This window comes from Xenopus laevis, chromosome 4L (assembly GCF_017654675.1).
Source record: "Xenopus laevis strain J_2021 chromosome 4L, Xenopus_laevis_v10.1, whole genome shotgun sequence".
NCBI classification, from domain to species: domain Eukaryota; kingdom Metazoa; phylum Chordata; class Amphibia; order Anura; family Pipidae; genus Xenopus; species Xenopus laevis.
The window spans coordinates 120280026-120294419 of NC_054377.1; the positions used below are offsets into that span (position 1 = coordinate 120280026).

The window sequence follows — 14394 nt, forward strand, 5'->3', positions numbered from 1 at the left end:
AAGATATCAAAATGACTGTTCTGATGTCTATCTTCTATTTTGAGATGATCTTAAGCAGTTAAAATGGAGGAATAAAAATAAATAAAAATGTCATAAAATAAAAGCTGCAATTGTGGCGACAAATTCATAGAATACATTTCAAGAATTTTTCCTCTTCTACCAAAGATTTTTGAGAATTTCTTGTAGTCTTTTTTGGTGCAATAACAACATATTTTTAACCTTTATGCAACACTTTTGAAAATATCACAGCATTATAAAAAAAATCCATAAACTTGTCAGATGCCTGCCATAAAACTCAACTGCGTTCATACCAGCTCATTTGTGAATTCCCCATTATGCATTTGGGGAATTAAAAAAGGCATGCAGCCCTGAGGGTTTACAGTAATGCATACAATGATGAATGAACTCTTAGGTATGCCAGAGAGTGGTAAAACCATGAATAACTAAAGATATATCAGATCCCCATTTCCATAAAACTCTGCTCGGGAAATCATCTAGATCTGTTATAGATGCTAACATCAGCTCACCCCATGATAATATCAATTACTTTTCCTGAAAAGGCTTTTCTACCACACCGACTCTGAATCTTTTTTTTTTTTTTAATTCAATATATATCTTGAATATGTTTATGAACAGTTAAAGAAATTACCAGAATTGGGTAAGATAATATTTACATAAATAACAAACATACAGTTACATATATATGAAATAATGGCAAAAACAATCATTTTGCTAAATGAATGAAAAGTGATGGAGGAAGGGACAACTTATGTTATACATCGGAGTTAATATTTGTATACAGCAAAGCATTAAAAGAAGTAACTCCAAATGGGTTAATGGATTTCTGTCCCTCTTCGTAACAAAACCCGCCCCCCCCCCCCAAAAAAAATGTTAAACCCAAAGTTCACTGGTTTGGTTTAATCCAGTGGCCCAGTTCTATATAATCCTCTCTGCTACCCACAGGATTAGAAGCACCGGCCTTTACATTGCTGCCCCCAAAACAAATAAAAATAGATATATATATACGAATATATAGTTTTATATTTACACATTGTCTCTACTTTTTTTTTCCCATTTTTTCATCCTGAAAAACATACTTCATAGTATCCTCTGTATTTCCCACGCTGGAAATATTTCTATTAAGTAGCATAAGAGAGTTGATAATGTCTACTGCAGAGAATCCTTAATATGAGCAGTCATTTGAAAGAGATCATCGTTTGCCATCTGCGATACGTCTGACTGTTGTGAATGTTAAAGATGAATTGACAAATAATTGGGGGGTCATTATGTAAACAGCAGGTCATAGTATTTGTTCTTATGGACTGAAATGCTACCTCTCAGCTGTTTGAGTATTGCACAGGAGATCAGTGTGAACAAAAGCTTCAAGTTAAAAAATCATTACTTTTGTGTTCGGACTCCTGGCTCTACCATTCTAAAAGGATGTTTGTCTGGTACACTTCTAAATTGTTCTCCGATAATGTTGCATTTCTCTAACTTATATTTTCCAATGGATCATGAATGAGCAGTGAACGAATTGACAAATCAGAGAAAAGTGGTCCAACGGATCCTTTCCCTTCAAAATGCTGATTGGTTCTAAAATGTTATAATGACACATTTGGCATGCAACAACTTAGATCCTTCTGACCGTATGATATTATTTACAGCATGAAAAGCAGTTATTGGAACTTTCTACCCTGGAAAATTATGGCCAACTGACCATGTAAAAGGTGTACATAGTGTTTGTTTTCTAGTGATGTGTTTTCCAGCCAGATTCTGACATATTAATTTGCATGCTGTGTTCACAGTACAATGGATAAAGTTTGCAGGGTTTTTTTTGAGTATGACTATGCTGTGTCCATCATATGCTTCGGTTTGAAGACCCTAGAAACAAGAGGACTCTGCTAGAAATAACTTCATTTTTCAGATTCTAACATGCATTATACTTATTTGTTGACTAACTTTCATGTCAATACCCAAGATAAGAAACCTTATGCTGTCCCTTATTTCATACAGTTTAGCAGCCCAGGTTAGTTCTGTAAGTAGTCAAGCTGCTTTTGGTTGGCTGTCAGAGGCTTTTGTTTTTATCGCCCAAAAGGTGTAGGTACCAAATCTTCCAATGTCACTTCAGTATCTAGGATCAAAAACACAGGTATAGCAAATGTTGCAGCTTCCTCCCTTTGTACAAGAGACAAAAGTCCATAAACTTTGTATACATTGCATTCCCTTCCCCCATCCCTGCATTGCCCTGCTATGCTACCCCTACTATGTTTATGTCTTTTTTGAAAAGAATAACCAGTCAAAGTCTTTTCAAAGGGTCTGTAAAAAAACAGCTACTAGGGTTTACTGATACCCTTGGAATCCAGATTCCGCCCGGGTTATGAGCTACAAAAGAACCCTGCTGGAGCATATTGCTCTCCAGGACTTGTCCATCCCTATTTATGTTCGTCTGTTCTCTTCATGGTCTTGAAAGTGTAGTATAGACTGGCTGTTCCCAATGTGTAGGGCTATGTGACTGAGCTACACTTGGAGGATCAGATATTGCAGTGTAGAGTGGACGTTGAGGAGGTCCCATGTAGGAAAAGGCTGAATAGAGACTTGAGGCTTGGGCCGAATGGCTGTAATAAGAACTTGATGGCTGATGGTCAGCATAATCAAACTGTGGCCTGGAGATGGAGGGAAATGCTGAACCATAATGTGGAAGGCCAAGTGAAGTGTAGGTCAGCTGAGATGTAGAGGGTTGCTCTGTATAATGGCTGGTACTTGAGCTTTCTGTTTTCACTTGAGCTTTAGAGTCTGCCACAGTTTGAGAGTGTTGCTTCGCCAGAGCCCAAGCAGATGGACCAGCTGCTAGAGCTCCAGTGAGGCCATAGCTGGAGGTGTAGCCCCCAATGTGACTTGGGTGCCCAGCATGACCATTAGGTGGAAGGTACTGGTCAAATTCATTTACGTCAAATGTCTCCATATTGGACATGACATCATGGCTGATCTCACCTATATCCACATTTCCAAAATCAATTTGAGGTTTTCCACCTTCTCTCAATGCATGAGAACCATCCCTCTTGCCATCAGACTTTCCTGCCTGAAGCTCTGTCTTTGGTGTTGTTGGTGGGGTAGGGGGTCCATGACTTTGACCTGAAAATAAGCATTTCTTTTAGTTAACAAGGTAGAGCTTACTGTGACTTAATCCTTTCTGAAACAATTTGTTTTATGGATATCGATAAGCTTGATTCTTTTTAATACACTGCAATATGTATTATATTACAATAATAAAATCTGTCGGTCCCAGAAGTTCTAAAATATTTTCTTAAATCTGTACCTGTAGAGTGCTCTGAATTTCCATCAGACATGGGAGAACCATGTCGGTGATCTAGATGGGAGTTTTTGTAATGTGCTTGTATGGAGGCAGCTCCACCCTCGGCTTCAGAGGACCCATCTCCTTCTCCAGGGCTGGGTTTTCCATTCTTCCGTCTACGAGGCTGGTACTTGTAATCTGGGTGGTCCTTCTTATGCTGCATTCGCAGCCTCTCAGCCTCCTCTATAAAGGGTCTCTTGTCATTCTCATTCAATAGTCTATGGTAAAAGGAAATGCATTTAGTTAAATATACTCAAACTATAGACATGGAGAATAGAAGATCAAAAGTGTCAACAAAGTAAAAGAAAGCATGATAAACAAATAAAATAAAATTTTGTAGTTGAATTGTTGCAGAGAGTATATAGTATAAAAATCCCAACAAATTTGAAAACACATACCAATTACCTTCCTGGCACTGTAGACTCAATTCCTATACTACAGTGCCTGTATAAGAGGTTTTCCAAACATTGTGGATTTAAGCGTTCCCCCTATTTATGGTCCAACGTTTGGTTAGACCTGTCCTTCGCTCCCATAAAGGATGCAGATATATGAAAACATCATTGCAACAGTTGAAGTATAATAGTTGCAGATCTACAGAGGACAGTAAATATGGATCCATGGACCACTGCCCCACAGCTTTTAAATAGAAGGACATTACATTTGCTAATGTATGAGGAGCTGAAGTTATACCCATAGTATCAACAAGCCTTCCTCGAACTATGTAATATAACATGTCTATGCATATTTTGCAAATAATGCTTACCTCCAAAGTTTACCCAGAGTCTTGCTAAGCTCTGCATTGTGTAAATGTGGGTACTGGTCAGCCAGTTTCCGGCGTGCAGCCTGGGCCCATACCATAAAGGCATTCATTGGCCGCTTAACGTGAGGCTTAGATTTGCTGCCACCATTGACCCTTACAGGCATAGGAACCAATGTCCAGTCGTAGCCATTTAACACCTGTGAGACTGCTTCACGAATGCACACAGGAAACCTCTCATCCTCTGAATCCTGCTCTTTCTTTACTTTTGTTTCTTCTTCTTCTTCTTCATCATCATCATCATCATCATCTGGACTGGAGTGAGCATGAGGGGGAAGCGGGTCTGGAGTCAGGGAGGGATCCTCAGACCCAACAGGGCTCATCTCTACTTCGGACAAGCTTTGGTCATCACTCATGGTGCCTGTTAACTTCACTGAATCACTCTAAAGGAGCAAAGGAATAAAGCAGCGTTACTGAACATGGCATTTTAAAATTATTACAATAATATATAATGAGATTTAAATCAAGGGAATTACTTCAGTAAAATGGAAAAGCAGACAAAATAACAGAGTAATATGCCGAATGATAAATAATTCTTAGCAGTGCCACTGTCTCAACTGGCCCCCCATTTTCTGCAGAGATCGTCCTCTATTTATTACTACAGGATAATTTTGACCTGTCCATGTGTCCCATTAGTTGGACTTGCACTGCTACTGAATGAGTCAAATAAATTGCAAAAGCTTAGGGTTTCATATTGCCCCCTGGGTACATTAGAATGCTAATATCATGTGTTCTTGTTTACGTCAAAAAGCTTCAAAGATGACTCCATCATGTATACATATGAGTGGGAGGTGCCATTTTTCCAGTGTAAAGATGTATGACTATCCTTAACACTTATGACCATAATGGATATTGTTCTGTTGAGTTTCATAGGAGAAGCATCAGCTAATGCAAGTAAAATGGCCTCTCCTGCTCTTTAAAAAATTCAGAGGAATGTTCTGTGCACACAGTAATATATTTTACTGATTTGGAAGGGGAAAAAAGCTCTGAGTTACTTTTAACATCCATGTCCCCTTTAAAACAGGAAATGCAGTATTTGCAGTATACCTTTTATTATATCACAACTTGCTATTTTCCAAGACCAAAATGGCAGCCAACCAACGTCTTAAGCAGTAAATTAATTTACAGGCAGGCAAATTAACAATAGCCATGCAAATCCTTTTACATATAGTCAGTCTGAGCAGTGTGAGAAGGATTAAGAGGAACAAAGTGAGCTATGTTTCACATAGCCGAACAAAAGAATTTCAAACAACCTCTGCTCATTTAAGTTTCAGTGATTACATTCCAAAAATAAAGGCTCAGCTTTCTATATCTCCCATCTTGGGAATTGCATAAAGGAGCAGGAGCGTTCGTTAAAAGGAAAACAAATCAATTTGATAATATTTAATAGAGGCTGTCTACAAGTCAGCCTTTAAGGGTTAGTTCACACGCGAAGATTGGGGGAGATTTTGTCGCCTGGCGACTAATCGCCTCGACTTCTGGGCGACAATCTCCCGGAATTGCCTCCTCGTGTCTTCCCATCGGCTAAAATGAAAAGTCGCCTGCGCTAAAGCACACGCAGCGTTTTCTGAAGTCGCCAGTTCCGCCGCTTTGTGTGTGCTTTAGCGCAGGCGACTTTTCATTTTAGCCGATGAGAAGAAATGAGGAGGCAGTTCGGGGAGTTTGTCACCCAAAAGTCGAGGCGATTAGTCGCCAGGCGACAAAATCTCCACCAATCTCCTCGTGTGAACTAACCCTAAAATACTGAAGGAGATGCAATTATACAAATAACCAAGTGAGGATTTACATATAATTTCCCTTTTGTTTTGGTATATAAATGATAAATATTAATTTTAGCAACTGTTCTTTTTTTCTTTTTTTTTATAGTTAGAATAATTGTAACAAAGTAATCATTTTAGATAGGCAACTTAAAAGCCAATTATAGTGTTTTTAACTAGCCTTGCAGGATCCCCTAACTAGTTTGTAAATTATCCTTGTTAGCCTTAATTGTATTAATTAGGCTGCTCTTTTGTACAGTGATGGATAACAGGGGGGTCAGTACCAGATAATTACTCGATGCTTCCTGAACACTTTCATTAAGGCTATAAATGTTGGCAATATTTTTCTAAAATAAATAGTTGTATCATATATACTTGTAAGTGCATAATAATACATTTATGATACGTTTTTATACGTTTATAATTGATAGAAGCACAGAGTGATCCAGTTGGATATTTTACAGTTTAACTTCACATGTTGATTGCAGTGATCCAATGAATCCGTGGTTGCTTGTGCTGAGATTGCTACTAGTTCTGCGGTCGCTAATGACCCCACACACACATGCTGACGGTAAGCATAAGCGTCGGTTTTCCTTTCACTGATCTTTGCATTACTTTCACCAGATTTTCAAATAGCCAGGCTGACCATAATAACCCGTAATTTTGCTTTTTTTTATATTGGGCCCTTTCTGCAATCCTGATTATGCAGTGTAGAAAACCACCTGTATCACATAGCTCTACAATAATGCTAAAATATTCAGTGCCCTGGACTACAGTTTTATTGGAAAAGTACGTTTGATTCTTTTTTGTAGTGCCAATACTGTATAGCAGACACTTGTAGTCTCTAGATAGACGACCCACCTACTTTCCTACATAACTTTGTTAAGGAGACTGACTTGACATGGTTAAATTAATTTACTAGTAAATGAAATTATGTGCTAAATCATTACAATTCACTTTCTTTCAACAACCACTATGTATTAGTCCTCATATATGAATTTATTTTCAATTAGGATCCTGCAGTATTTTAAAGCTTAGTAGAACGTTCGGTGTCCCGCTGGTTTATCAGCAACCGCAATCAGTAAGTAGTTTGTACCGTTCTCTCTCTTATTGTTCTGTTTTATTTGTTTGGGAGTGTGGTTATTCTACCCTGCCATACGTTTATTATCAAGGTATACTTGTCTACAGTGATTAAAAAAAAATACTTTGGAATACGCTGGCATTTTATTCATGTAACATAAAATTCCAAGAAGTTATGTAACCTCTCAATAAACTGAAAATATCCAAAGGCATTTTTAAAACGTGTAAATAGAGCAATGATTGATTGGGATTGCATCATATTTAATTATGCTTTTATGAAATGCTATATACTCATCAATATTATAATAACCTTACTATAACATTTTAGCAAATGGTTCTTTAACATTCGGATCATGTAAATACAACAATGAATAATATAATTACATGGCATGGCAGCAGTGTATATTTAAATTAGGACAAAAGATGAAAACAGACAGTAAAGTGGCCCCTTAGCTGAAGAAATTAATAGAGAGAATGTTCTATAAGAAACCTCACTAGACTTTCTAGAAGAATAGCCCAACTTTTTACACCTCTATGTTTCTATTAATTCTCCTTTTCAAAATTAGTTTCATCTCTTTCTGCGACAGTTTTTTCTCTTCACTAGCCACAGGGCCTATAAAGAAGTGCATTTGTGTGTTGGCCCTGCCAGCGGTCCAAGGGTTAAGGAGGGCTAATTAGTCAACTCAAATGATCATACTGTTAGAACACCACACTACTCAACAGTAGGTTTAAATGCCATGAAATCACAGCAGTCGCTATTTTACATTTGCAATCAAACTTTTCTGACGACAAAAGGAGAATACCCAGCACAGTGGGACTTAGCAACAATGTGCCAAGAGGTGCAAGATATACTGATAAGCACCCGCATTATAAAGCATTTCCATGATGATTTCTATGTCAAAACACAGTCAAAACTAATTGCAAACACATTCTGTAAAAGTGAAATGTAATGTTCTTACAGATAATATCGAACTCGGCAGTAACCTATATTTATCTAAATCCAACCTGTGGCCCTTCAGCAAGTGTTGAACTACAACGGCTGCCGGTGGTTGCTGGGAGTTGAATTTCAACATCAACTAAAGAGCTGCCATTTGTTGCTATTTTGTTTTCACGCTCTTCATGCCTACAATTAATGCCTTGTGTGGCCCAGGGCAATCTCCCTTATTTACACCCCCATAAAGACAGTTTCATTTAAAACACCAGTCCAGATGCAAACTAACAAGATTCTACAGAACATACAGAAAGTGAATAGCTCTTTATACAGCAAAGGCCAAGAACCATGAATATATACATTTGTTAAATATATGGAGGAAAAAGATAATAAGTGCGTGTGGGTGTTTAGCGTAACAGAAAAGATGATCTAGACGTCTGGAAGAAAGGTAAAGATTTGAGAGGTGAAGTGGAATTCAAGGAAGAAACGGAAAGTCTGACATAAGATGAGAAAGAGCAGGTGTAGCTCTAAGTACCTTACATAGTCACTAACTATAGAGACATTGCTGAAAGGAAAGTTTTCCCCAGACTTTACATGGAGAACAGGACAAAACAGCAGGCAAAATGAAGAATTGCTAGAAGAAAAACAGAGTCTTGGTTAAAAAAAAAGAAAAAGAATATAACACCTAGAATAATTACAAAAGAAGCAGCATGGAAAGAAGAGAGTGAAATTTTGGCTTAGAAAAAAGTAGAAAAAAAGAAATGAAGTTGAATATAGTGAGAATTTGCAAGCTAAACCAAAGGATGATGGTGAAGGACATAAAGAGAAAGCAGAAGCTACAGAAAGTAGACAGATATCGGAAAAAAACTCAAAGAAATTGGATAGACAGTGTTCAGTGTGTAGTATCAGAATAAGAAGCCATGAGAAAAGAAAACAAACATAAAATGATACAATTAAATAGCACAGAAATAAATAGCAAGAAAAAAATGTATGAAATGTTTCTTAAAATGAAATTGTGGTCTGAAGCAAAAGAGGGGCTGCAGGAAGAGTTGGAATGCGGGCCGTACCTACTGAGTCTTAGTGGAAGGAGGTGAGCTGGCTCCGTCGTGTGTCAGTAATAGAGCCTCTGTTCTTCTATCTGAATGATGCTCTGTTCCCTGCCCTGATCCCCATGCCTTTAAGGCGAAGCTTTTCTCAAACTAACTACATCTTTTCCAAGACCGATGTGATTGGTTCCCACCACTGGAAAGGCGGGGACCAAAAAACGAAACATACCTATCTTTGCCAGGGGCTAAAAACCAATATTACAAGATTCCTTACTTTTTAAATAATCTCTAAAATCCTTCCGCTGCCAAGATGCCCTTGCAACACGTCGCACAGTGCTTCTTTGCAGAATTTGTAGCAGACAGTGGGTTAATTGAACTGCCATGTAATGGTATCCAAAGCTGATAAAAATAACTGCACTTTTCTACTACACTTTTGTTATTTCAGTGTACTCACAGCCCCTCTGTAGAGCATCAGTTTATAGTCTAATATTGCAGCCGGTACATTGCCTTGAGTTAATGCACACACTTGTATGTGTGTGTGTGTGTCATTCAATCTCCATCCAGATCTCATGAACACACTACTGTTCTAGTGCAGTCTGTGTTAATGCAAGTCTTGTTCTTTAAGACAAATCTCAGAGCCACCCTCCTGGACTAATAAATGCCCTGCTGTTCCAGTACAGCCACCACACAAGTGAAATCTAGCTTGTGTCTCAGCAGCTGTTGTGAACTAAAGATCCCAGCAACCCCTAACAGCCAAAAGATGTCGGGGGATGCTGGGTGCTGTAGTTTAAAAGAGCTGGAGAGTTGCAGCACTGACGTACTTTCCTAGATTAAATGAACACATACAGTACATATAGTTTATTATACAAGTATAGGAACCTATCATCCAAAATGCTCAGGACTTATTTCCAAATAAGAGATCTTTCCATAATTTGGCTTTCCATGCATTACGTCTACTCAATATTATTATAAACCCAATAGGATTAATTATATTTTAGTTGGGATCAAGTACAAGGTACAGTTTTATTATTAAAGAGAAAAAATAAAGTGAATTTTAAAAATCCAAATAATTGGAGACCGACTTCCCGTAATTCAGCGTTTTATGGATAACGGATTTCCAAATAACATATCCCATACCTGTAGTACAGTTCCTCTGTCCAATGCTAACTCAGAATTCCAGAATTCCAGTGTATTCTTCTCAATGGTAGAGGCTAATGAGAGTGCATTTTCCCCTCAGTTATTCTAGCAGTTCTTCCCCAGGTGATGAAGTGAAGTTACTTTAGCTCTATACTCCTAGTTCATTGCTGATCAGAGCAGCGATTTTAGTTTTTTCCTTACTAATCTGTAGGTTTAGCCATATTCACTACAAGCCAATGCGCCCCCTCCATGCAGCACCTCTTGTTAATCTACGGCTACACAACACTTTATTCATTCACTTCTAATCCAGACCTGAATCTCTCATTCACTAATCCATAGCTGTGATACTCTGCTGCTGAATAACACTGTGCATGCAGCCGGCTCAGCACATGAATATATACACATGCCGCAGTAATTCACTCCCTATATAACACCTATTCACTGAAATCCATGGAACACTTCAGGCTGAAAAGTTAGTGCTTGTAAAACCTCAGGTTTCAAGATTTCCTCTTAGGACATTTCAACATACACAGGGGCCTGGATGCCATTTAGCATATGGCAATAAACGATCTTTAGCTACACATGTGATACAAAAGTACTGTAGCAGCAGCCACTGCACAGATACTATAACTGACATGTCCCAGTTTGTTCAATCTGGGTCAGTGTAGTTCCCTGTGTCCCCATAGCAGTTCCATCTTTTTTACCCACACCATTTGTCTGATAGGGAGAGTCAGAAGCAGTTGCAGCATGTTATGGATTTGGACGGATCCAACCAGACTTCAGACATAAGAATCAGTTTTTATGGATTCACTTGGAAGTCTTTAAACTGTGTACAGTAATGTTAAAATTGTATTAAAAATCAGATTTGTGTCATTTCAGAGGTTTTTTTCTACTTAATAATAATAATAAGCTAAATAATAAACTCACAATTTAAAAAAAAATACGAAACGTCATCATCATCATTTATTTATATAGTGCCGACAAGATACACCGTGCTTTGCGAATGTTACTTTATTATGAAAACATCTGAATATAAAAAGCTTGATTGAATAAAATTGTTCAAGTACCTTGAAAAATTCAAGTTTACAAGCTCAAAAAAATTGAAAAACTCCAAAAACTTGAATAAATAGCTTACAATTTGCCTAGGACAAGTCCCATTGATTTCTACAGGACCTCACAAGCTTTTTATATGCCATAGTTTTATATTCGAGTCTTTTTGCTTAACGAGTACTCGATTTGAAATTAATAATTCGAGTTGGTGAGTTTAGTGGTAAAAACCCAAATTCGAATGTTAAATATGATAAACAAGCCCTGTAGTGTGAACGATTGTTAAAAATGCAGTCACTTACTGCAGTCAATACTGTGAAGTAAGGGGCAAAAGGCATACATCGCCTGTTTTAGGTCAGTCATAACATCAGATTGGCTCCAGTTGGGGAAAAAAATATCAAAATGCACCACAAACTGGCAGATGTCATTTTCAAACCTGTCTACTCAACAAGAGATGAGAGATGTCCATGCAACATGGAAACATTATTTCAGACAATTTTATCAGGATATATGTGGTCAGACTTAATCTGGCCTTGAATGCTCACATCCTAATTCTGTTCTTATTGTTCCAGATTATAACAATGGAACCTCTGAAGGTTTACTTATTACCTATGATACGGAACTGCCATCCCTTGTGATGATCTGGCCAGTGCCTGAAGATACAGTGTTAGGGATTTGTAGGAATGTTTTACACAGGATGCCTGAATACCCTTGGGCTCCCATCTTCTCATTTCGGTCTGTACTCTGTTACACACTGTGTAATTGTTGGTCCCCATGTTCCAGAGGAAAGCTTTAAAGTTTTGTAATGGGCAACTGCCTCTCCAGGGAATAAAGGATAAAAAAAGTCACCCTTAACCCTGTGACCACTGAGAATAGCTAGTTTAATAGAATAAAGTCATCATTCTGTCAAAGAGTGTGACTAAAACCCAAAACAGGGTCAATCACAACATCTAATATTTGGAGCTATGGAGCTATGAGTTCTTCCAAACCTGAAGGGGATTTTTTTTATTGTGCCCTGTTTATAAATCATTTGTGAAATGGGCACTTTCCCAGGCAAGTCTAACTAAATAAAAAGGGAGAGCGTTTGGACAGAATATGTGGTCCAGTTAAGGACAATAGGTGGCCATAGATCGGGTTCTTTAGACCAATTAGGCAACTTTAATTATTTCCTATGACAGAGCCCCAAAGATTCAAAAACACATGAGAGGCACCAAAATTACATAGTGCACCAGGGGCCACCAGCATAGCATTCTCATTAATTTGTTGACATCCGGTAGGGAAATGCATCAGCTAAGGTTCACCATGGCAGTAACCCATATCAATAACATGTTTACATTCATTGCAATTGGCAATACATGCCTAGGTTTGGCTGGGCAGTATCTCAGGGGTCATTTACTAACAATTGAATTACGTTTTTTTCCACAAATCTCAAAAATGTGTATTTTTCTAATTTTTTCAAAAAGCTCTAAAAATGTGAGATTTATGAAGTATAAAAGCCATGAAAACCTCTAATAAAAAATTTCAATAGGGTAAAATTATTGAGGTCCTACAGAAGTCAATGGGAGCTGTGCTGATCCTATTGGACCGTTTTAAATCAATTCAGACTTTTATAGGATGTCCTATTTTTTTTTTGGTAGAAATTGTCAAAGAAAACTAGAATTAGCGGTTTCCAAGTTATTCGTATATTTTACTGCATCATTTAGTGTAATTTTTCATTCCTCCTTTTTTTATTTGGATTTTTTAATAAATCTCACGCCATTTGTAGTTTTACAGTTTATGAGTTTAGTTGTGGTTTCAAAATCCACAAAAATGAGACTGTTGATAAATAGGCCCCCATAAATTTGACTGTAGTGCCTGTTTGAGTATGTATGCTAGATAGGGAGGTGGGTTTCCCCAGACCATCCTGTGAACCTGTTGGATTGCAGGTGAACGAGGGAAAAGGAATATTTAATTTTCTTATGGACCATGTTGGTGGTTGCATGGTCCATCGGCAGATGAGGAATTGAAGAGAAGCCAGTCATGTATATGGCCAGTTGTATTAGACATGGGACATGGGAGTCAGTCATGTATATGGCCAGTTGTATTAGACATGAGACAAATGATCGAATATCGTGAAGGGTCAGCCAAGGTATAGTCACTGAGGAAGGGCCATGCGGTCCCGAAACGTTTGAACATTGAAGTGTTGTGAGCACCATGGAATAAAGTTTGGGATTCACCCGTTTGTAGCAGACAAGGTATTGGCTTTCCATTTATTTTTGGTCAGCCAGGGTATGGCCATCTTTAGACTGACTGATCAAAGTTAATTGCTGATTGGTTGCTATAGGTTACAACAACATTATTGAATTACCATGGGGTCATACTGGTGTCCAGCAATATATCTCAAAACAGACTATTCTGTATAAGCCTCTGTTGTGAACTTCAACTCCCAACATCCTCTTTTAGCCAGCTGCCATTGTGAAGTCGAGTTTGGGTTCTCCCGAATTACCAGTTTTACTACTAAAGAGACAATTTAGCAATGAATAAACCACATTCATTTAGACAGAATAGATTCTAATTATAGGGAAGATAAGAGAGCTTTCCTGTAACAGAGCAATAGTGTTCCAAGTGACACAGTCTACCATTGAGTATGTCTCATGCCTAATGAATCAGAAAGCCTTCCAGTGAGAGAAACAGTTTTCTGCTGGGAAGGGGAGGGGAGTGTCTCCATAATAAGAAACATTGCTTTCTAATTAGTATTATAGACTTTTAATGAGCAAAGCTAAAAGTCTTATAATTAAGACTAAACTAAAATAATCACGGTTTCTAGGTATCAGTGTCCTCTTATTGTTGTGGCTTTTCAGTTCTTTTAATGCAATTAAATTTACCCTTGAAAGGAGATGCTTCAGTGATAATAACCTCATTTGATTGTCCAACTTTCTGCCCCAAATCATTGTTTATTTTAAATATTGAAAACCTCCCTCATCTGGATCATCAACAACTTTCCAGTGATTCTCATCTCTGGTACCTGAGCACCATCCCTTCCCCCCTCCAGAGACAACGCAGGCTTTTGTCCTGAGGGCAGGCCGCTTGCATATAGACCTTCCATTGTCCTGCCTTATTGGCGTAGCCTTGCTAGGCCGAAAGCCTGTACAATGAAATCTTACATACAGTAAAAAGGGGACATTAAAAAACTCTCCACAATAACTCTTGTGTTTAAAAAAAAAAAGGAGCAATGATAAGGGATACAA

At 38.0% G+C, this 14394-nt stretch overlaps 1 protein-coding gene across 2 annotated transcripts; it reads right to left on the reverse strand.

Annotated features, from left to right (window-relative positions):
- Window positions 1–565: 565 nt before the first annotated feature.
- Window positions 566–9510, reverse strand: sox10.L (SRY-box 10 L homeolog). 2 transcript variants are annotated; one of them, XM_018256544.2, is made up of 4 exons: window positions 9009–9510; window positions 4116–4552; window positions 3317–3570; window positions 566–3132 (listed from the first exon to the last, which is right to left on the reverse strand). In XM_018256544.2, exons 2-4 carry the CDS (start codon window positions 4523–4525, stop codon window positions 2456–2458), a joined length of 1341 nt encoding a protein of 446 aa, XP_018112033.1. In that variant the 5' UTR covers window positions 4526–4552; window positions 9009–9510; the 3' UTR covers window positions 566–2455.
- Window positions 9511–14394: the final 4884 nt, after the last annotated feature.